The 25,350-nt window shown below is 35.6% G+C and overlaps 1 protein-coding gene across 1 annotated transcript; it reads left to right on the top strand.

The window, feature by feature from the left end:
• The first annotated feature begins 81 nt into the window (after positions 1-81).
• ERLEC1 (endoplasmic reticulum lectin 1) lies at positions 82-24,674 on the top strand. Its single transcript, XM_061155449.1, has 14 exons — positions 82-383; positions 6,346-6,450; positions 7,856-7,936; positions 8,436-8,513; positions 8,646-8,709; positions 9,509-9,543; positions 11,575-11,798; positions 11,891-12,020; positions 16,687-16,848; positions 17,494-17,553; positions 20,085-20,209; positions 21,622-21,699; positions 21,971-22,046; positions 22,989-24,674. The coding sequence occupies exons 1-14, from the start codon at positions 222-224 to the stop codon at positions 23,058-23,060; spliced, it is 1,452 nt and encodes a 483-aa protein (XP_061011432.1). The 5' UTR covers positions 82-221; the 3' UTR covers positions 23,061-24,674.
• Positions 24,675-25,350: the final 676 nt, after the last annotated feature.

The following is a 25,350-nucleotide window of genomic DNA, read 5'->3' as shown; positions in this document are numbered from 1 at the left end:
GGCCCCGGATGTTGATACACCACCTGCCCCGGAAACGGTGGCGGGAAGCCCAAGGGGGCGGGGGCGGTGTTGCCGGGCTCTCCGGAAGGAGACGTGGCGGCGGTTGGGCCCGGGGCTGCCTGGACGCTTGGTAGTCCCGCCGCCGCCTCCTCCTCCTCCCCCTTCTCTCTTCTGTGGGCCGAGGAGGTTGTGGCGGCGGCTGGAGAACTCGGCGACGGAGGATGGAGGAAGGAGGCGGCGGCGCGCGGAGTCTGGTCCCAGGCGGGCCGGTGTTATTGGTCCTCTGCGGTCTTCTGGAGGCGTCCGGAGGCGGCCGAGCGCTACCCCAGCTCAGCGATGACATACCTTTCCGAGTCAACTGGCCCGGCACCGAGTTCTCTCTGGTCAGTGCCCTTGCGAACCCGGTAGCCATCTCTCTTCTTCCTGGCACTTAAGGGTTCGGCCCCTTCTCTCGGTATTCTACGCTTTTTTCCCCTAGAACCTCCTCTGCAGGCGCATGCCTCATTCCTAGTCCAAAGCTTCATTAACCCCGCGTTCGTTCGTTCATACAGCAAGTGCGTATCAAACACGTTCTGTGGATGTGCCTGCATGCCTACACATTTAGGATCCAGCGGTCGCCTGTTCCCCCTTTTAAAGAAATGTCTCTCCAGAGTTTACCAACACTCCCACCCTGTGGAAGCAGCTTTTCTAGAACCACGTCTGGCGCATCTGTTTTCTCCCTGGCAAGTCAGTCACCTGCTGCGCTTCCTCCACCAGCAACCTTCTCTCCTTCCAGGAGTATTACACACACCCTTCCTACACAATCAGTTGCACTGCGGATATGAGTTCCCTCTCATACTCGTTTTCCCTCTGGTATATGCGCAGTATACATACACCACACAGCTCTTTTACCTTCAAAGTTGTCTCTGAGAGGGCTGTTTGGCCAGTGAGATGCTAACGACACTATGCAGAATGTCCTTTACAGTTTTGATGTATTATAACTGTTACTTAAGACTCCAGAACGTGAAATTTTATGGTCGGTTTTCCTACATTGAAAAACGTATTTATAACCTCGAAGTGATGAATATTTGCAGTCCTTGCTTTGGGAAGTGGACTTCCGAGAAGTCTTCCTATCCATTGTCGGCCAATAAAAAATAGGCTCTTGTGACACTTACCGTATGGCAATTAACTCATTGATTTAAAATGGAAGTCAGGGAAAATGTAACAGCCCGCCTGCCCCTGAAAAGTTGTTGTTTTTTTTTTAATTCTTATTCCAATTATCTGCAGTCGTTCTACTCGGAAGACTATTTAAGTATATTGTTCTGTTACCATATCTCTAAAACATGAATATGTGATACTATCATGTCAGCACAGAATGTCCCAGGAAAAGGAATGTCGTCATTTCCACAACCCAGATTTCTATTTGCTGGTGTTAGTTTTAGCTAATATTTCACACCTAGTTTATTTCTCCTTTCTGTTTTCAGTTCTTCCATTCTGATACTTCAGTGATTCTTAAATTTAAGTAGATATTTCTCTGGGAAGCCAATTTGTCTTTGCATTAATGCCAGGAGATATTTTTAATTAATTTTTATTGAAGTATAGTTGATTTAAATGTTGTGTTTCTGCTGTACAACAAACTGAATCAGTTACACATATATGCTATACACATATACATATATCCACTCTTTTTTAGATTCTGTTCCACTATAGGTCATTACAGAGCATTAAGGAGAGTTCCTAGTTCTATACAGTAGGTTTCTTATTCAGAAAATACTAATATATTAAAATATTTATGTAAAAGATTGTTATAAGTCAGATACAACTTTGAGATGAGAATATTTTAGTCCAACCTTTATGATTATTTCTGAAGAGCACACTAGGCATGAACTTGGCAAATGTTTAAAGAATGTGGTCATTAAAATTTTTTACTCTACATCAGTGTGGTTTTTCTTTAAAATTAAAAAGGGCATGCTAATATGTGGCTGTAAAAATTTACTGACCTATATGCACATGAGTGAAACTAGCCCTTTTAGAAGTTACTACCAAACCGTTCAGTTTTTTTTTTCTGGCACTGTTATTTGCTGGCTGCAAAAGGTTATGGAAAAAGATCTCAATATATGGTGGACCAACTTTTCCTATATCTTAACAATTTTATTTTGAAATTTTGTTTTAAATTATTTTTCTTTGACAATAAAGCATAATCTAAGATGGGCTTGTTTGAAAACTTGGGAAGAATTTTTTTCCTTTTTTTTAAGTTTGAGTTATTTTGGGCAAAACCTAGGGACATTTTCCTAAGCCTTAGCAAAAGGCCTATGGCCCTCCCGCAAAAATAAGCCTCAAGAAACATTATCATTGATTTTCTAATTTTTTTTAATATTTTCTTAATCTCAAGGCTTCACTTCCCTACTTTGTGTAATTGAAACTACAGGCCTACACACCTGGCACTGTCATTTTGTTTTATAGGCCAGTTGGATGGATATTTGTGTGTAACTCAGCAGCTGCATGAGCTAGGATAAAGATCCTTTATCTCTCTACCACCTGAAATTGAGAGGGACTGGATTAGAAGATCTCAGGTTTTTTTAATCTTTAAAATTCTTCTGTGCTTTTTATTCTTTTGCCATTCAGATATATCAAAATGATAACATCATCTTTCAAATTTACTTAGAAAAATTATCAAATGCCAAAAATATATACATGTTTTAATGTTTCCAGTAATTAATGATTATGATATTCTTTACTGGTTTTTAGCAGTCAGTTTTGTTTTTGTGTGTATTTTCCTTCTGAAACATCATCTCTGTGTCTTTAAAATGTTCAATTATTCATTACGTCACACAGAATTCATGAACATCTCCAAAGGAAAACCGCAAAATAAGTCTAATTTTCTTTCAACTTCTTTTGCTAGTATAGAAATGTATTCCCATTTGAAAACAAATGCTACATTTGGGGAAAATGGTGACCATCTCCATGGTTTGAATCATGTCCTATATGTTAACAAGTTGTGCCATTGAGTTTATTTTACAGACTCTCCAGGATAGCTTGCTTTCTCATCCTCTGCCTTAATTCCTCCAGACTTGTGTCAGGCATTAGAAATTTCACCCTTGCCAAGATACTTTTCGAGTTCCTTAACCTTGAAGACTATACCCCTCTTTTATTAGTCTCATTATATTAAAATCTGATTTTTATCATATCACTAATATTGCCTCTTACACTGGAAATACTTTGAGGTGTCAAGTTATATAAAACAAGTTTTTTTAAACACTGTGATTATGTGCATTTGGAATTCATTTTTTTAAGTAAAAACCTATTTTACAAAATCAAAAGGAAGCATTTTAGTTGATCAAAAAAATTTTTAAGTTAAAAAATCACAAAAAGTTAACTTTTCTCCTACAATTTCCAGTATTAAAAAGTTGGGTAAAATTTGTTAAAAATGTTTACTTTGTGATCCCAACAAGTGATACACTATTTCAGCAAAGAGTTTTCAGATAGAAGAAATGTTATTTGGTCTGTTCTATTGAAGAGGAAAGTAGCCTTTCCTATGGAGAAGGCAATGGCAATGCACTCCGGTATTCTTGCCTGGAGAACCCCAGGGACAGAGGAGCCTGGTGGGCTGCCGTCTGTGGAGTCGCACAGAGTCGGACACAACTGATGCAACTTAGCAGCAGTAGCAGCACCCTTTCCTCAACTAATGAAAAACAAATCTTGGCAGAAACAAACAATTCTTCAAATAAGAATAGTGATGGTTTCTATTTCTGTTACCTTTTACCTAAACCTTAAAAACAAGGAAAGAATTTCATCATATAGACATAAAATGCAAGATTATAGTTTTAATTACAAAGAAAGAATTGTCTTTCTTTGCTGTGGTTCCAAACAAGCAGTTTCTTTTTCCATTGTTAGCACTGTTCTGAACGTTTTAGTAAATGAGTCAGTACTGCTATTTAATCCAGTTCTGAACATTAGGTTGCAGTTACTTCACAAGGAGAGAGGAATGCATTGAAGTCACATACTACTGTCCACCTTCACTGCAGTCAGGGATGATTTGACAGAACTTCAAGCCATCTATTACTAGCTAAATGAATGTGAGTCATTCTTTGCACAATTCACCATCCTCTATTCTGACTATATCTGAAAAATACCAAAAGATACAAATGTTGTGTCTTAACAGCAATTTGTTGGCTAAACTGAATGTATGTTTCTAAGGATCCCTTTATCATAAATTTGGCTGTGCAACTCTCACTTTCAAATCTCTTTGATTCCTGTCTTCACTTATAATGTTCTTTTAAATGAGGATCCTTGGTTATAGTCCAGGACGCGACTGAAGCGACTTAACATGCAAGCACACACTGTATAGTAATCTAAGAAAATGGTAACTAAGGCTGATTCAGATACGTTAAAACAGTTAGGAGCACACAGAATGTGGGACCAGTCAGCTAGGTGTCTTCTCTGGGCTGTGCTGTTTACCAGCTGTGTTACCTTGGACAAATTATTTAAGCCCTAGGCTTCAGTTTCCTTTTCAGTTAAATGGGTACAATGCTTGTTTCGAGCATTGATGAGATAATAATGTAAAGAGCTCAAGTGGTACTGTCATATAGCTAATACAGTCAGTATTTACTACTGTTTGGGGATTTGCTTTATTATCTTGGGAAAACATGGCCCTGATTTCTATTTGTGTTTAAGATTTCAAGTACTTGAAATTTCAAGTACTCAGTTTCAAGTACTACTGGTTTTATTATAGTTAAGAGTTGTTTTGTTAAATTGAGGAAAGAGTAGAGGTCTGTAATAAGGGTGGTTCTTTCATTACTAGGGATAGTCAGAAAGTTTCGTGGTTTTACCTAACTGTCAGAAGAGAAAAGAGAACTGAATTGCCACAGAATACTGCTCATAGACTTTGAAAACTGCCTTAGTGGTGGTGGTGGTGGTGGTTTAGTCGCTCAGTCGTGTCCGACTCTGGCGACCCCATGGACTGTAGCCCACCAGGCTCCTCCGTCCATGGAATTCTCCAGGCACGAATACTGGAGTGGGTTGCCATTTCCTTCTCCCTCTGCCTTAGTAGTTAGTGACATATTTTCTGTCACAAAGCAGAGATTTCTTTTTTGTAAAATAATACCAGTTATAGTAATTGAAATGTTCGTTTGAATTGTGTTGGTTCTTTTTGATTTGTGAATTTGTTTGGTTTTATACTGTAGCACACTTTAAGGATAGTCTTGTTGATATATACCATGAGTCAGCAAACTACACCTTCAGGCTGGCCCACTCCAAACTTGATTTCTGTAAGATTTTTTGGTTTGTTTTTTTTCTCAGAATACATCCATGCCTATTCATTTACATAATGCCTGTGTACTTACTTCCTACAATGGCATAGCTGAATAGTTGCGATAGAGACCATATGACCCACAAAGCCTAAAATATTTATTATCTGGCCCTTTACAGGAAAAATTTGCTGACCCTTATACATACTAAAAAAGTTAAATTAGCACAGAGGATTCATAGTAATTTTTCTAAGTAATTTATCCATGTTACCCAAATATGAAAATCACTGCACTATCTTAGGTTCAGATGTCCCATCCAAAAGAATTGAGAGTATGTTATAAGGTGCTGTAGACTCTGATGTATAGGTGGTAATAAGTATTCAGTGATGGTGTATCCATTGAACATTCACTGCCTCTAAATGCTTTTTAATCCATATTATAACTTCAGTCTGTTGCATTACCAATTTTTTTTCCTTTTTTCCTTTATACTCCAAACTATATTTTTGTTCCTTTTTTTTCTGTTACATTGTAACACCAGGAAAAAGTCTGTTGTCTTCATTTTCAGTTCAGTTCAGTCACTCATTCATGTCCAACTCTTTGCGACCCCATGAATCGCAGCACGCCAGGCCTCCCTGTCTGTCACCAACTCCTGGAGTTTACCCAAACTCATGGCCATCAAGTCAGCGATGCCATCCAACTATCTCATCCTCTGTCGTCCCCTTCTCTTCCTGCCCCCAATCCCTCCCAGCATCAGGGTCTTTTCCAGTGAGTCAGCTCTTTGCATGAGGTGGCCAAAGTATTGAGTTTCAGCTTTAGCATCAGTCCTTCCAATGAACGCCCAGGACTGATCTCCTTTAGGGTGGACTGGTTGGTTCTCCTTGCAGTCCAAGGGACTCTAAGGAGTCTTCTCCAACACCACAGTTCAAAACCATCAGTTCTTCAGCACTCAGCTTTCTTCACAGTTCAACTCTCACATCCATATTTTGTCATTAAAAAATATGTAGACTTTTTTCCCTGCCTTTGGAAGTAAATATGTTTGAGAATCCTCTGTTGAAGTGATAAATTGTAGTTAAGTTTAATCAGAATAAATAATGTACATTTTTTTTTGTTTTATTTCTAGCCTACAACTGGAGTTTTGTATAAAGAAGATAATTATGTCATCATGACAACTACACATAAAGAAAAATATAAATGCATTCTTCCCCTTGTGGCAAGTGGGGACGAGGTAAGTTTTTGTAAATACATTGATAATTCCTGTTACCAAACATTTATTTAAAACATTGCAACTGCATACTTTAAAATAAAATTGAGTGACAGGTTTCTCAGTAATGCTGTCTTACCATAAAAATAGTAATCACATTATTCCTGACTTCTTGGATTATGTGTATGTGACATTTTTTATAAAGAACTGCTAGTAAGTAAATCTGTAGGTACCTTGTACTCTCTCGTTACCTTAGTTCATGCCCGTTTCTTCCTCCTAAGATGCGCTAACTGCCTCTTATCCATCCTTTAAGGCACTGACTTCTTTCAAGATGAAACAGAGGCAGCATGGTAAAATGGAAAGGACACCAGCCTAGGAGCCAGGAGGCTGAGGTATAGGCTATAGTTAGCTGTGGAACCTTGAACAAATTTGAAACTCAATTCCTCCACTCAATAAATTTTTTGAGCTAATTACAGAATACTTTCACAATCTCTAAAATGGAAGTATTAAACTCAGTGACTGTTTTCTTAAGAAGTTTTGTTCAGATTTAAGATCTGTGAAAGACAGCCATATATTTCATTTTGTTTTAAACCTTAAGACACAAATATACACACACAATTATACACATGTTTATGGCATTCAGGTCTGAAATGTAAAATTAGGAAACAGAAGTATCTTAGAACTTGCCAGTGGATTATGTAAGATTCGACTATTCGGAGGCTTTTATAGCTAGAAATTCTCAAGTAGGTGTTTAAGAATTGTTCAGAAACCTTTTTCTAAGAGAAGGAAGAACTGAAGATTTTTCTATGGCTCTGTATTTATACTTCAGTTCTTTTTTTTAATTGGAGTATAGTTGGTTTACAGTGTTGTGTTAGTTTCAGGTATGTAGCAAAGTGAATCAGTTATACATTACATACACACATTCTTTTTTAGATTCTTTTTCCATGTAGTCCATCACAGAGTATTGAGTAGAGTTGCCGGTGCTATACAGTAGGTCCTTACTATTAACAGTTATCTATTTTGTATATAATAGTTTGCATATGTCAATTTTGATCCCCCAGTCTATCTCCCTCCCCCCACCTTTCCCCCGGTAGCCATAAGTTTGTTTTCTACATCTGTGACTCTCTTTTGGGTAAATAAGTTCCTTTGTACCATTTTTTTTAGATTCCACATATAAGCAATACCACATGATAGTTATCTTTCTCTGTGTGACTTCACTCAATATAGAAATCTCTAGGTCCATCCATGTTGCTGCATATATTTCAATTCTTTGGAAAGAAATGGCATACCATAGGATCTTATTAAATCTTTTGACTTTTTTCCCCTTTTATTTCCAAGCATTTGTGATTTGACCAATGAGTTAATAGTTAAACAGCGGAGTTGAAGAAAGCTCCTGAATAATGATATTAAACTCTTCATTCTTTCATAGGAAGAAGAAAAGGATTATAAAGGCCCAAATCCAAGAGAGCTGTTGGAGCCCCTATTTAAACAAAGCAGTTGCTCCTACAGAGTATGTATTTTATGTTCACTTGATAATTAGAAAATAAATCTCCAACAGCCAGTAAACTGTTGAAAATTTAAATTCCTATATAGTTTTATATATGCGGCAAACACCCAGTAATATCACTTATCAAATGTATCACTTACCAAACTGCTTTGAATGTTTTTCAGATCAAAAGAAAGTTTCCTTATATACAATTTTAATAAAAAGTGCTCATTGTTATCTTTTAGGTTGTGTAGAAAATGGTCCCTTGGCCGAGTGTTTATTATAGATCCCAGGAGGTGTAGACCTATTTGCGTCACAGAATTTTTACGTTTATCTAATTAGTGAAAACAATGAATAGGCTTCAGAAATTTCGTATTTTCTGAGGCATAGTGATAACTTTCATTTAATGAAAGTTTATTCTGAATCTTGGAAGAAATCTGCTCAGTTGCTTAAAATATCAAAAAGTAATTCAGTTGAGTTTTGTGGCTTTTTTGGTGTGTTTAAATACATCCATCTCTCTTAGATTGAGTCTTATTGGACTTATGAAGTATGTCATGGAAAACACATTCGGCAGTACCATGAAGAGAAAGAAAGTGGTCAGGTATTTTTTTCTTCAAACTATGAAATATGGAACATTATAAAATGAAAAGTGTAGTAATGAGATTTTTTTTTTAAGTTGTATTCTTTAAAAATGTATTTGCAAAATACTTACTACATTTTTTTTTTAATATAGAAAGTAAATATTCACGAGTACTACCTTGGAAATATGTTGGCTAAGAACCTTCTATCTGAAAAAGGTTTGTTTCTACAGTGATTTAGTAATAATGTTAGTATTTGGTTTAAAGTATATATTCAAATTGGAATTTAAAAGATCTTGTGAGAAGGACTTCTCTGATGGTCCAATGGTTATTATATTCCAGTGCAGGGGGCACAGGTTCAATCCCTGGTCAGGAAACTTGAGATCCCACATGCCACATGATGCAGCCAATCGATTTAAAAAAAAAAAAAAAAAAATCTTGTTGGAGACTTTATGAATTGTAAAACACTTTAAATAAATTTCTAAACAATGCCTTAGAAAACCTTCCAAAGAGATCTTTTCATTATTTTTTGCTTTAACAAACGTTGCTTTCTTTCTACCTATTAAATTTTTAAATCTGGTAAGATAGACATGTCAGTATTATATTTATATAGTGTTAGTTTTTGCTTGGTTTAAGCAAAGCCTTTATATATGGAAATAGACATGTAGATACATCCCTCAGATTATAAAATGTTTTAATCTTTATTATTGAAATTGGCCAACTCGTTTAAGACTAAACCTTTCACTGAGATAAAAACATTTTAGAAGAAAACTTGTGACCAGTTTTTATGCCTGAAATTGAGTATTTCCTAGATAAAGATAAAATGATTAAATGACTGTTCTTTCAAAAGAAACCATTTCAAGAAAATTAGCTTAAAGTAGTAAGATAAAAATTATATGTATGCTTTGAGTCTTCTTTAAAAAGAAGTTTAAGGTTACAAATTGAAAACTTAGTCATTTTATGTCTTGTGCATAAGTCACCACTCATTATTTACACTTACTTTTGTATTAATCCACAGAACAGGAAAAAGAAGAAGAGGAAAAATCGAAAGAGGCAAGTGATAATTGGTGATTTTTTTACTCTGAACGTCTATTGTTAAACACAAATTTATGTAACTTAATTGACAGAATATAGCCAGGTGTTCTTTAACTGTCTATCAAATACCTCAAAGGATTTGGTCAAAGAAAATTTGCAATCTGTTAGGTTTTTCTGAAAAAGTTATCCTATATTGCTTTTATTTACTTTTACGATCATACAAAAATAAATGAATTTATCAAAGATGTGTCTGGGAAAGTTTCTGTAATAGCATTATATGCCTTCTGTGCTTAGCGGTGGTTCTTCCCCTCTGTTTAGCATTGCAAACAATTATGATAGGAGCTTTTACATTTTTTTTCTGTTGTTTGAACCCTGTCTCTTGTGGGTAAAACAGATAAACTGTATGTGTAAATAACAAGCTACCAGACTGCAAGCTTCTTAAAAGCAGGGCTTGTCTTTTATCTTTTTACTCTGCAGTGCAAAGTAGAGTGCCAGATATCATGTAGGCCTTTCATGAATGCTTATTGAATCTGAATGCATAATTGATGACTGAAAAGTAGGATTGTTTAAAAAAGAACAATTCCTTAGGGTAACTAATTACAATTGTAAGTGCCCCTGTGGTTTAAGGAATGATTTCTGAATCCTTAAAATTACCTTAAAGTTAAATAACTTACTGTTGGAGAATATTTCTACAAATGGTTTCATATTGTAAGGATACTTTTATTAGTAGTAAAGTAAAATGGCAGAAAGCCTTACAAATTACTTAGAAGGGGTGCCTGTAACTTAAAAAGGTGGCTTTGGGGGAATTGATTAGGTATGCATAGCCACACATAGCATTGCTATCTTAAAAGGTTTTAATTTTACAGACTACCTTTGAGATAAAATATTTATCTCAAAATATTTTTGGCTCTGGAGGATAGCAAGATGGAATTCAAAGTGAAATGATAAAGGAAGAGGAAGAAAAGGGTAAGGGAAGAAAACTCACATTTTTGAGCCCCAGTTTATAAGCTAGATGCTGTGCAAGACATATAACGAAGAGTAATGCTCAATTCTCCCTATAGCCTTTGAGTATGTATTATTATTCTGGTTTTACAAATGACAAGAACTGAAATTGGGTCAAAGTCATAAGGCTGGTGAATTCAGAGCTGGGATTTGAACCCAGGATTTTCTAATTCCAGACATTAGCATAAAAATAGCATACCAACCTCAAAATATTTTTCTCTAGAATCTTTTGTTTATTGCCTGTTTTGGATATAGCACTGACAGGGTACCAAAGTGATACAGGATAAGTGTGCCTCCAAAGAGCTTGCTTGGAGATTCTAGTAACAACATCCTTTTAAAGCCCATCCATGTAATTTTTCTGGTGTTTGTTGATAAAAGTGTGGGAGCTAACTCCTTAATAATCCATGTCTTCTGAGATGATCTCCTTTATTCCCCCATTCTGTAAAAATGTCTTCATTTGTCTTTTGTTGGCCTTGAATAGATTTACTTAAGAGTTTATATGCTGAGAAGTGTCTGTTAATAACAGGAAAGAAGAGTAACCAGATTGATGAATCAGTATATTTACATTTCTGTTTTAGAAGATAGTATTAATTATGTAGCCCCACATTTTCACAAATCAAACTTCAGACTTCTAAAATGTAAATTTTAACTCAGGCATCCACTGAGGGTTTAGTGAAGAAAGCTTTGACCAGCCCAGTATAGGAAGTTTCTGTATTTTATCCTGGTCTCTTTCTTTGTAACTATTGAAGATAATTTGTATTAATTATATCTTTGTAATCCTTTATATAAATGTACATCTTAATTTTAGCACCAAGCAAAAATTTCCTTTTATGCTGTATTAAATTAGCTCTGAAAATATGTATATGTTCAAGAATACGAACCAAAAGAATATTAGGAGAGCTTATAGAAAATACGGAAGTGTTACCATTTTATTAAATAAATGTTAGTTTATAAATGTAGTTTTCTTCCTTTCAGAATGAGTGCTTCTCCCATCCTCACCCCACCTCTATTTCTAATGAAAAGTCTGTCTTATACTCTTTTTTTAAGATTCCCACTAAAAATATCGAAGGTCAGATGACACCCTACTACCCAGTGGGAATGGGAAATGGTACACCTTGTAGTTTGAAACAGAACCGGCCCAGATCAAGTACTGTGATGTACATTTGTCATCCTGAATCTAAGCATGAAATTCTTTCAGTAGCTGAAGTTACAACTTGTGAATATGAAGTTGTCATTTTGACACCACTCTTGTGCAATCATCCTAAATATAGGTAGGATGTGGATTTAATATTTTAAACATGAAATGCACACATGATTTAAAATGTTGTATGCTTAGCTTTAACACTTTGTTCTCACTGAACAGATTCAGAGCATCGCCTGTGAATGACATATTTTGCCAGTCACTACCAGGATCGCCATTTAAACCCCTCACCCTGAGACAGTTGGAACAACAGGAAGAAATACTAAGGGTGCCTTTTAGGAGAAACAAAGAGGTATGAGAATTATCTAACAGTATTTTCTCAGTGCTTCCTTGTCCAAAAATCATAGCATATGTCAGTATTTTAATGATTTCTGTAGTATAGTAATAGTAATTTATTTTCCTGACTCAAAATTGTTAATTCGAATTCTTTTTATTTTAATTCTTTTCCTTATTCTAGTCCTTCCCAGAAACTATTTTAGCATTTTCTTAGACTTATGATTCCATAATACTTTAAAGTTTGCCATCCTGTTTATTTCAGTTAAATTTTTCATCTAGTTAACTGAACTTCCCAGCTAAGCCTCTTGAAAATATAGACTACAACCCATCTCCTAATACTTTATTTATTCTTCAACTCATTGCTATTTCTTATCAAACCATCATTCTATCATTCTCCTTAAATGGTTCTTACTAAGATCAACAGCTGTCTTTGGTTCTAAATATGCTGGACCTGTGCATAACTTGATCTTAGCTGAACATTTGAAGCTTGAACTTTTTCTCCTTTCTTTGCTTCAGTTCATTATCTCACTGGTTCTCTTCTGTGTACTAGCCCTTTCTCTAATTCCTGCTTCTTAAAATGTTACAATTCCCTTGGTTCTGTTCACAGGTCCTTTCTCTCCTTATTGTACATTGTCTCCTTAAGTAAGCTCATCCACGACCATTCTTTCAACTTCCATTTCCATGCCTGTCTATTATAAATATACATCTACAACCCTGACCTTTCACCTGCAACCACAGTCACAGTTATTAACATGTATTGAATCTTTACTGAAGAAGGGAGTGGCTACCCACTCCAGCATTCTTGCCTGGGAAATCGCATGAAAAGACAAGCCTGGCGGCCTACAAAAGAGTCAGACTGGACTTAGTGACTAAACAACAGTTGAGTCCTTAAAGCTATTATCTAATCCTTACAACAGCATATAAAATATATTGTTACCCACCTTAACAGATTAGGGAACTGAGGTTCAGAGAGGGGGAGGGACAAGTGATGGGTTAGAGATTACAATCAAAGTAGTCTGAGTCTAGAATCTGTCCCTCTTAACCACTTGTCTCTATTGCTTCTCCCTTTTGATATGCCATCTTCCCTTTTCATCTGCTTATTGGACATATATACATTTTCAGTTATCTCAGATTTATCTTTTTTTTTCCTCTTTCACACTGACACTCTTGTCTTCCCCATTTCTTTTAAAGCAATGTGCTCTACCCAGTTGTCCAAGTCAAAAACCTGAGTCATTCTGCTTATCTTTTAATGCTATCAGTGTTATCCTCTGACTGCTTTTCAAACCTGTCTTTAGTTCAGAACCTCATCATTTCTTAAGACCTAAAACTAATCTCCTCACACATCTTCCTTCTAATCCTTCCCACACAGCTGATAAAATGTTCTGTCTGAAATGAACATTTGATAATTTATTTAACTGTTTGGTATTTAACATGATCTATCAGTTCAGTTTAGTTCAGTCGCTCAGTCGTATCCGACTCTTTGCGACCCCATGAATCGCAGCACGCCAGGCCTCCCTGTCCATCACCAACTCCCGGAGTTTACTCAAACCCATGTCCATTGAGTCAGTGATGCCATCCAGCCATCTCATCCTCTGTCGCCCCCTTCTCCTCCTGCCCCCAATCCCTCTATAAGTCCATCCTAAAGGAGATCAGTCCTGGGTGTTCATTGGAAGGACTGATGTTGAAGCTGAAACTCCAATACTTTGGCCACCTGATGCAAAGAGCTGACTCATTTGAGAAGACCCTGATGCTGGGAAAGATTGAGGGCAGGAGGTGAAGGGGATGACAGAGGATGAGATGGTTGGATGGCATCAGTGACTCGATGGACATGGGTTTGGGTAGACTCTGGCAGTTGGCGATGGACAGGGAGGCCTGGCGTGCTGCGGTTCATGGGGTCGCAAAGTCGGACACGACTGAGCGACTGAACTGATACCTCAAGATGAAATTGTTGTTCATACAATCATTTTATCAAAGAAGAATTGAAGACCATTCAATGTCTGGCTTCAGCCTCATCTCTCGTTTCCATTCCTTTGATGCCAGCTATTTTAAACAACTTAAGCATTTCCTAAAAGTACCACATTCTTTCCAGCCTCCTTGCCTGTGGATATAGCACTTACATGGCTAAAAATGTTTTTCCTATGGTTCGTCATTAAAAGGGAGGGAGGATTTTTAAAATTTTCATTACTTGGAGTTTCCAGCTTCTTGTATGATACCTGGTATGCTGTCGGTATTTAACAGTGGGTTAATTAACATTTAACTACAAGGCCTTTTTCTCCCCTTCCTCTTGAATACTTACTGTGAAAATACTGCCAGACTCTTTGTGGATGTTGTAAACCCTGCCATTATGGTAAGGAGGAAACATTATCTTAACTGTAATCTGCATTTGAAGTGCTGTATTGAAAGATTGGAAATGGAATTATTTTCTCATCTTCTTCTTGATAATGATTTCAGTACTGACAAGTACTTAAAAGTCAGCCCCATCAAAATTCTTCACAAACCCAACTTTAATTATTCTTCAAGGAAGAAGTGCCAGTTTATTTTTCTTTTATGTGTTAAATCCGCAGATTGAGAAAAAATTTTTTAAAGCTATAGATGATAGCTATAATGCTTTCAAAATACCTAGCATCTTGATAGTACATGTTGTATATGAAATCTTAGGTAATACTGTGAGTAATTCCTTAGAACTGGTCATCTTTATTTCAGAATAATTTTTTTTAAAAGTTCAATTTATTACACATAACTTTTTTTTTAATTGATATTTGGTACATGGTTTGCCTTTCAAGTATGAATTAAGCTTTACCATAAAGAATTTTTTTTAAACAAAATATATATTTGGCTCTCCAATTGTTGTGTCCAATTCTTTGTGACCCCTTGGACTATAGCCTGCCCCGCTCCTCTGTCCATTGGATTTCCCGGGCAAGAATACTGGAGTGGGTTGCCATTTCCTTCTCTGGGGGATCTTCCCAATCCAGGGATCAAACCCACCTCTTCTGCATTGGCAAGCAGATTCGTTACCACTGAGCCACAGGGGAAGCCCTATGTTATTATACCACATTAATTTGGAAATTACTGGATTTATTAAGAATCTATTTTCTGAATTTCCAAACCCTGATTCAAAAACTACTATCTTCTTGCTTTTATTGGGGTAATTTTCCTTAAAATGAAAGTAGATGTTCTGTCCAAAAGAAACAATAAATGGTCATGTTTCTTTTACCTCTTCCCCTTTTCTCAGCTACAGGTTTCACTGTGCAGTATTCTTTTCTTCACTAACCTTACTGTAGGTCTCATGTATTCTGAGTAATTGCTTTACACTATTAGACCTTAGCTTCTTATGAGTAGTAACTATGTCTCCTTCATTTTTAATACTCAGTATTTAAGATAGTGCTAGGAGCATAGTGTAGGCTCTGAATGTAGAAAGAGCCTACATTCTATAAATGTAGAAAGAGCCATGTAAAATTCAAGGTTTTTTAAAAAAAAAAACAAGAAGGCATCTTGGCAGTCTTTGTTCTTAACACTGAAGGAGAGAGAGGATAAGCTCATTGGTTTCCAACATAACCATCTAGTGACTCCTGTCACACAAGTTGAAAACAAGAGAAGAACCACAATTGGTCAGTGGCAACTACAGTGACTGCATACATTTTACTGTTTAATTTTTTTATTGTTATTTTATTCAGTTCATTGGTACATTCATTCCTTCAGTTGTGGTCTAGATTCATTTCCTCTCTGCTCACTGTCAGTACCCAGATAACGTCCAGATTCTAAATCATTGACTTCTTTCATAACTATCTTCTTCTCTCCAACCCCACTTGTCACTCCCTTACATTTGAGTATGTTCATCTCTGGCCTGGGTTACTGAGCCCCTAACTTGACTCTCCACCTTCAGATTTGTTACTATCCCTTCTTCCCTGTGACTGCTAGGGTAATTACTTAAAAATCTGATCATACCATATCTTTGCCTAAATGTTCAGACTTAGCATTACATAGCTTTCCGCCGTATAGTGCCTGCTTCTGTCTTTGGTTTTAACTATCATACCACACCACACATCGTTGCTCTCACCTCTTTCTCAGGTTCATGTGCACATACCCACAACACATAACAGACATTCACATCAGTCACAGATTATTAATGTTTCATGAATTAAGCAAGGGTTTTCTCTTTGTGAAGTCTTTATGTTTCAGTTCTTCATCAGAGTCTATTTGAATCACCCGTGCCTCTGTGGATCTGCTGTTCCCTCTACCCTTCCTTTATTACACAGCAGTTTGCTCCAGGGCAGCAACCAGATCCTGCTACATTTGAATAATTACAACTAACATTCATATTCGTTCCCACTTAGCCCTTTATTAGCCTGCCTCTTATCCTTTCTTTATAGATAGTAACCACATTTTTTTAAACTAAATATAAAATCTAACAGATAGTGAAGTACTTAATAAGAGTAATGAGACAAAACATATGAAGTAGAAATTATCCCTGTGTTGTTAAGAGTGGTCACCATATCCCTAAGTGGTAGATGGAACTAACTCTTGAATAGAGCTTTCTCTATGCTATTAAGTGTCACAAAATTCATTTTCTTAAAGCACATTAAAAATGAGCGGACAACTTTTATTTTCCAAATTTTCTAAACTTAAAAAATAATAATTTAAATCATACTGAAGCCTATAAATATGTGTTTGTTTAATTTTAGGAAGATTTGCAATCAACTAAGGAAGAGAGATTTCCAGCAATCCACAAACCCATTGCTGTTGGTTCTCAGCCAATGCTCACTGTCGGAACAACCCACATATCCAAATTGACAGATGACCAACTCATAAAAGAGTTCCTTAGTGGTTCCTACTGCTTTCACGGGGTGAGAAATAAACCTTCAGTTTAAGTATTTATCTTACAGCTTTCACTTCGTATGTTATTTATCAAGAGACTTTAGCAGCACTGAAAAAGACTTTTTGTCTATAGAGAAATGGCAGGATTCTGGAAGCTTTCCAACAGACATTTCTCTACATCTCACTATAAGGCATTATAATTTCTCTTTACTCACAGGCTAAAACTTGACCTTTACTTGATAAAATATATATATATATATATACACACACACACACACATATTCAAATAAGTAATTCATTTGTGATTCTGGCTAATTGCTAGAATGGGCACCAGTGATTATATAGCCTGTATTTTGGTTATGAGCCTACATTAGCTCATTTAAAACTTGAGCTAACATCTGTAAAGGTGGAATTTTGCCTCTGACTCAGAGCTTCAGTGGAAAATATGCTTATAAGTAGAATTTTCATTTTACTTTATTTTGCCAAGAAAGTTATTCTCTGTATGTCCATCTTTTAAGTTTATTAGTAATTTTTAATTGTGATTTTAAACCATATTATTGCTGGTACAATTTTTTTAATTACATATATGTCCATTATTCTCATGTGGCAATATTGAGACTGACCCCGGTACCCCTTTCTCTGTACTGAAACTTGGTCTGTTTCCTTTCCTGTAGGGTGTTGGTTGGTGGAAATATGAATTCTGCTATGGCAAACACGTACATCAATACCATGAGGTAGAGCATTTATATCATTCTATCACTAAATGGTTTAAAGTTTCAAAAATCTTTTGTGGAAAAATAGAGGAGTGGGATTGGTGTTACTTTTAAGTATGAGATGCTTTTAATATGGAAATACTCAACAAAACATCTCTAAATTCTGGGAAATGGAAAACTTGTTGTTAAGACTACATCAGTCATCTTAAAGTAACTTTCTTTATTAATGCAGATTCTTGCATTACTGTCAGTCTGGAACAATAATACAGTATTGTGACTAACCTCTTCAGCTTTGGCTCAGCAATTAGTCATTTTATAACTCATATTTAAGAAAGTGAATGGTAAGATAGAATGTTGTCACTAGTATCAGTAAAATAGGATAAATACAGCAAGTTTCTCAGCTAAAAGAAGGTACCGTATGATCCAAGTTTTAAGTTTTAAGATTAAATGCTCTTTATTCTTTTATTTATAGTGTCATAAATCAGCATTCTCTCACACTTGAATCATAGCAGCTTAAATTCTGAAGTTCAAGCCCAAATAGTTTTATTTGCACTTCGTTTAGTAAGGTAAACTACTAGACCCTGAAGACAAACATTAATATTAATAAATATTGATTTGGTTGTTTTAAAAGGCTCTTTATTCCCTAAAATAAATAACAACTGGTAATTAGGAAATACCGTATTTGCCCTTCTGAGATGTTTTGAGCCGATCTTAAATTCCATGATGGATCATATCAGGAAAGATCAACTCACTTTCCACATTTAAATCACTCTAAAAAATGTATGTGGCATCTGTAAACTAGAGCTTTTTTTTTCTTCCATTAAACCTGAGATGTCCCATTTCATTATGCTTTCCTCTTATTCTTACTGCTTTGTAGATGTTTTACTTATTTTTTAATAAGTAATATTTTTAATTTATTAATATAAAAAAGATAAACTACCATCTAAGTACAGTCCAGATAGTATCCAATTTTTTTTTTTAATTAAAGGAATATATGCCAGAAATATAGAATAGAATGAAAAGTAAAATTCTCCTCCACTGTTGTCTCATTTTTCAAAAGTAACAGCTGTTAACATTTTCTTAGTTAACAACCAAAAGGGGGGAAAAATGCATATCATAAATGTTGATACAACCTTTTTATTTATACAGACGGGATATACTGAATGCACTTGTTCTTTTCACCTAGTATCTTGGAGATCTTTCCATGTCAGCAACAACTGATTTCATTTTTTTCAGCAGGTACAGAGAATTATGCCCATACACACAGTGTATTAATTAGATCTCTGTTGACGATCTTTGAGTTGTTTCCAGTTTCTACTGTGATAGCATCTTAGTGAACATTTTTAAATAGTTGCACTTGTAAACTTTTGCAAGTACGTTCATAGTACACAAATCTAGAAATGTACTTGGTGTGTCAAAATATATACATACTGAACAGTTGCCTCCAAAGGTTGGATCATTTACATTTCCATTAATAATGACTGTTTTCCTATACACTTGCCAACACTAGGTTTTATCAAACTTACTTTAGCTAAGGTAGTATAACCTAGAACTTTTCAAGGAACTCTGGTAGGAACTTTGAGGTGTAGAAAAATAATAGTAGCTAACAAACATAGTACTCACTGTATACCAGGCACTATTCTAAGTACTTTACAGATATTAACTCATGTAATGCTCATAAAAGATAAGTATTGTTATTCTAAGATAAGGAAACTGAAGCAAAGATTTAGTAACTTGCCTAAAATCACATAGGTAGTAAATGGTGAAACCAGAATTCAAACCCAGACAATCTCTTTATCCAACCTCTTTAATTAAACAGTTTACTATGCCAGTCTAATACCTGTCTATCTAGGACTTTACGTTTAAAGTCCTCTTTACTAAAAGAACGTTTAACGGCTCTCTCTTCCACTACTATACAGTGGCTATGCCTTTTTGCCTCTGTAAGGGTTTTTAATTCTACACATCAGATGTATATTAGTACCCAACATGGTCCCTGGCATAAAATATAAAGAAAAAAAGGAAGACAGGAAGGAAAGAAAAATGAGAGAGAAGGAAGAAGTCCATGTAAAGGGCAGTATAGGGTGCATCATGTCAAATGGATAATATGGAAAATAGTATAATGAGTAAGAGATAGAGGCCAGAGATTTAAGTAGGAATCACAGTAGTATGTAGTTATAGTATCTAGATACGAGAGATTAAACTCTTAGTTGAGGGGTGAGATGCTGGCATTAGACCAATAGAAGAGTTGAAACCAAGAACATCTCTGGGAAAGTGACAAGACTGATAAATGTAGAGTGAAAGGCAATAGAGTCAAAGATAACTACATCTGGACCTAACCTGACTAGGAAGTGCCAGTTTCATAATTCAGAGAAACAAGAAATAAACAATAATGAGCTCAAATTTCTTCTCATCAAGTTTGACTAACATTATTACATCTAAACATAGATATCCAGTGTGCAGTTGAAGATAAGTTCTGTAGCTTATAGGCCATCAGCATAAATGTCACCTTGATGTCAAACATTCATTGTCACAAACATTTTTTCATATATTAGGACAAGGATAGTGGGAAAACCTCTGTGGTTGTGGGGACATGGAACCAAGAAGAACATATTGAATGGGCTAAGAAGAACACCGCCAGAGCCTATCACCTTCAAGACGATGGTACCCAGACAGTTAGGTAAATACTAACTTTATTTGTCTCTGGATCTTAGAATATTTAAAACTCAGAATATTGGAAAACATTAATTTAAAATAAAATCTTTCTGTTTTTTTTTTTCTGGGACATTTTTTAGGTTAGTTTTTATTGAGAGGAAACAACACAGTGTAATAGTTCAGAGGCGTTTCTGAAGTCAGATACCCTGGATTCAAACACTGGCAATTCACCTACTGCCCTGGGCAGATTACATAGTCTTTGCAAGCCTCACTTTTCACATCTAGTAGTATTTGCTTCAGAGAATTGTTATGACATTTAAATGAGGTAATTGGTGTAAAGTGTAGTGCCTGGCAATTGCATGCAATAAACTTTGACTACTTCCTTTGACAGTGTTGGTGTTAGTAACACTGCTGCAATTCCAGGTATTAGATCTAACCCTGTTATAAAGCATTTTACCCCTAACCTCTTTAAGTTACTTAATTCTCTTTAAATATACTCCAGCATTCTCCTTTGTTATTTAACTGTTGTGCAGTAACGGTTGAAAATAGTTAAACAATGTTTTTTTGAAAAACTACTTCAACATTTCTTTGGGCTATTAGGTATATCTTATTACAGCAGAAGAAAATTAGTCTCTTCTTACCCAAGAAGAACTAAGGTTTAGCTTTTCTTATAGTCCATTACCCAGTGAATTTTAAATCATTCATTCTTTTTCCTTCTCAGATGTTAACTTTGTCCTTCCTAGCACAGATGGTATTGAGAGACTTTGTTTTCAGAATGTACTGACTTCTTGGACTGACTAAAATTAGCAAAGTTAAGAGATAGCCATTTAAGTATTAATATACTAAACAGATCAATTTTTTAAATGTTTATATTTTTCAAGTGAAAGTAGCTCATGGTATCATGTGCAACAAGTATTGAAGCACAGAAGTATGAGGCTAACAAAATTAAAGCTTTTGTTTAGTTCCTGCTCTTTGGAATTTATAGCTTAACATAGACTTTACCTTCATACTCCTGCATTACAGTATTTTAAGGAGTGCAGCTGACTGGAGGGTAGGAAGAAGGGAAAACTGACAAAGCAAATGATATTCAGGGCAGGGGAAAAGAAGAGCTGGGGAAGTGGTTAACTTTAAAAGAGAACTTTTTACAAAGCAGTTTAACCTTAACTATTTGTATACAAGTAAATAATATGCAAGTTATTAATAAGATCGTTCTTATTAATTAAACCACTAAGAAGTATCTCAATTTTATATTCTATAGAACCTGAAAGACTTTCTCTGTGACATAACCTTAAAATATGTATTTTTAAGGAATATAGTTGGATTTTTTTATTTAATGCAAAATTGAGTCCTCTAACCATCTTCTCACCCTACCCATTAAAGTTACTCTGAATGAGTGAAGTTCTAGTTTAATAAAACTTGTTTGTTTTTCTGACTCAGGATGGTGTCACATTTTTATGGAAATGGAGATATTTGTGATATTACTGACAAACCAAGACAGGTGACTGTAAAACTAAAGTAAGTTAGACCATCAAATCATGCTTTATGCCTTTCTCTTTAATTTGCTTCCTATGGGCAAAAGTTTGTGTAAGATATAATTATGGATAATTATATTTATTAATAATATGAATTTTTCACAAAAGTTTTATTATAAGATAGTAAAATCATCATTGTAATTGTTATTATTTTAATAGTTACAGAACCACTTATAAGATATTTTTATCCTTGAAAAGAAAAAAAAATAATTTTGTGTGGTTTGGGCAATACCTTAAAGTACTCTCTGTTTTAGGTGTAAAGAATCAGATTCTCCTCATGCTGTCACTGTATATATGCTAGAGCCTCACTCTTGTCAGTATATCCTTGGGGTAAGTGGAAAACTAATACTCAGGAATTCAGTTTGGGGCCACATTTTAATGTTTACCATTAAGTCTAGAAAGGAGGTTCAGTAGTCTCCAGAATTTAATATAGCCCTCATACCACCTCTGTAAAAATTGACATCTTTTTTGTTGAGATATAATTTATAAAATTTTTTAAAATGCAAAGTTCTTAAGTGTTGAGTCTGAGTTTTGGAAAAATTTGGCCCATCATCTATTTCTGGGACTCTGATTAAAACATGCTAATTTCAGTTGTCCCCAAATCTTCTTTTATCTTATTGTTACCTTTTTCTTATGTCAATTGGGTCACATCATTTCTGTTGAATTATCTTCAAGTTCATTGATTCTTTCCTGTGCTGTGTCCTGTCCACCTCTGAATGAATTTATCTCTGCTATATTTTTCATTTCTAACATTCCTCTTCTGTTTTTTTTTTTTTGTGGTTTTATTTTCTCTGTTAAAATCCCCCGTCTATTCACACATGTTGTCTGTGTTTTCCACTATTTCCTCTAATTTCCTCTGTTATATTTATTATCATTATCTTAAATCTGATAATTTTAACACCTGGCCCATCTTTGGCCATTTTTCTTTACCCTTTTCTTGAATGGTGCAACTGATTATTTTGCCATATTCTTCTACATTTTGTTATGTAAGACCTAGCTATGTATTTCTCTCTTATGCTTGCCCTTTACTCCTTTTCTTTCTTATATCTTTTACTTAAAGATAAAAATAACTACTTATCTATCTAGCATTTTATATGGATGACTAAAAATTGCTTTCTAAAAAATCCACTTTGTAGAAATAACATTGGATGACTTATCCAAAAGAAGGACCCGTATACATTTATCAAATTTATATGTATTCATTCAGCAGACTACTGAGTAAAGTGTTCAGCTTAGCAACTTTAAAATGGTTTTATTATTGTTGTTCTTTAGGTTGAATCTCCAGTGATCTGTAAAATCTTAGATACAGCAGATGAAAATGGACTTCTTTCTCTCCCCAACTAAAGGGTAACAAAGTTCAGGAAATCACGATGATTGTCTGACCATTGTCCTGTTACAGAGCTCTGAGTCACTGGACCTCATATAAAGCATTGTATAAAAGGACTCTCAACCACTTTGTGAATATATATGTGTATATAAGAGGTTATTGATAAACTTCTAAGGCAGACATTTGTCTCACCTTTTTCACTTTTGTTGTGTCTTAGGAGCTGATTGTGTGTCTTTCTTTGCTTGGATAATGTGATTCCAAAATAAATCTTGTCCAAGCAATTTAGAGTTCATCCTAATGAAATGTCATGTAATTGTTGTACCTATTGAAAGTGTTTAAATAATAGATTTATTATGTAAATTATATATAGCTAGCGGATAATGAAGAAAGAAATTGATAGGAGGTTGTTTAAATGAGAGACTGTTAAATATGTATAATTCTAGTGCCTGAAATCCTTTCAGCAAATTTTTATTTAGCAACTGCTCTCTACCAGGTATTAAACTAGAAGCTGGGCACACAGTGAAGCCTCATGTGTACATTTTCTTTTACTCCATTAACTTCAAGAGACTCTTATTGCAATAGGTTGCTTCTCTTTCAGAACTTTTATCTCTTTCTATCTATATCATATCTCCTTGACATGAGTGTGTTTTCCCCCCAAGTATGTACCTGGTATAGACAGTAAATAATTTTTACCTTTTGACTTAGAATGATTTATCTTAACAAAGCAGACTATGCCGGCTGTCCTTTGTCCTTGCCTCCTGTATACTACAGATTTTAGTTCTGGACAACTTTACGGCACAGTATCTATTTTAAACTGAATAAACTGTCCACAGCAGTGTTGTCATGTAGTCAATGGCAGGTTATTCATTTTCTTTATTTTCTCCATTACTCCTCTTTCACACATCATCCTGTTATATTTTGGGCATACATGTCTAAATAAGGACAGAAAAGCAGCTGTAAAATTTTTTACTTTTCTTCCTTTTCAGCAGTCTGGTCAAAGATATTTTAGTTTGAGAAAAGATGAATACAGTTGACTGTTGGAAGGCTTTCTGTACGTTTTAGTAGTAGGAAGCAGCACACACAGTAATAGCATGTACTTTGAATCCACACTTAGGTCCAGATCTTCTCTTTGACTTACTAACTACGTGTTCTGGACAGAGCAGTTAACCATTTCCAGCCTCGATTCCTCTTTCGTGGAGAGACTGCTTATTACTTCATAAGGTGGCTTTATCAGTGTATTAATTTTCTCTATTTTTAAAAAGCCTAGCCCCAGTACTCAACACCAGGTTCCCAGTAAGTGTTGGTTTATTTTCCTAATACTTCCCTTGTCTCCTACTGACATAAGATCAGAGACCAAAGCCATTAAAATGTATTTCTTTAATAAATTATAAAAGTATATTTATTATATCAATTAAGACAAACAGATTTACCTTCTCATTTATATTATAGGTATAAGAGGAGAGAGTTAGAATTGTGAAAGGTTAGTGTCAGAAAAACATTTGGAGGATATTTAAGCCAAACTCTATTTTGTAAGAGCAAGAGGAAAAAAAATTCTGAAAAACTGTATTGGAATTGTTTACTACAGAAGATTCTTAAAAATGGAACTCATAATAAAAACTGTCAGTCTTCTGTTTTGACTAACAGCTTAAACTTCTTTGAGAGGTGCACTGGACCAGGTAGCTCCATAACTCCTCTATTAGGAATCTCGGGTGCCCATCACTAGTCTGTGAAACCTTTCATCTCTAACTTGTTTGTTGCTACCTCGATTGTGCAGCCTTTCTTTCATGTAAGTGGGCTGAATTCCCAATAGGAAGGAAAAGGGGCTCACCTGCAATATGTCTAATGGACTTTGAGAAGTCTTCTTTCTCAAAGTGGAATCTCTATTAAAGTGAAAGTCGCTTAGTCATGTCCGACTCTTTGCGACCCTATGGACTATATACAGTCCATGGAATTCTCCAGACCAGAATACTGGAGTGGGCAGCCGTTCCCTTCTCCAGGGGATCTTCCCAACTCAGGGATTGAACCCAGGTCTCCTACATTGCAGGCGGATTCTTCACCCGGTGAGCCACAGGGAAGCCCAATCTCTATTAAGGGTGAGTGAGTGAAGTTGCTCAGTCGTGTCCGACTCTTTGCGACCCCATGGACTATAGCCTACCAGGCTCCTCTATCCATGGGATTTTCCAGGCAAGAATACTGGAGTGGGTTGCCATTTCCTTCTCCAGGGGATCTTTCCAACCCAGGGATCGAACCCTGGTCTCCCACATTGCAGGCAGATGCTTTACCCTCTGAGCCATCAGAGAGATCCCA

The sequence above is a fragment of the Dama dama genome, chromosome 11 (genome assembly GCF_033118175.1).
Source record: "Dama dama isolate Ldn47 chromosome 11, ASM3311817v1, whole genome shotgun sequence".
NCBI classification, from domain to species: Eukaryota; Metazoa; Chordata; class Mammalia; order Artiodactyla; family Cervidae; genus Dama; species Dama dama.
The sequence above is the reverse complement of the archived record's forward strand: the minus strand, read 5'-3'. Positions and strand labels throughout refer to the sequence as shown.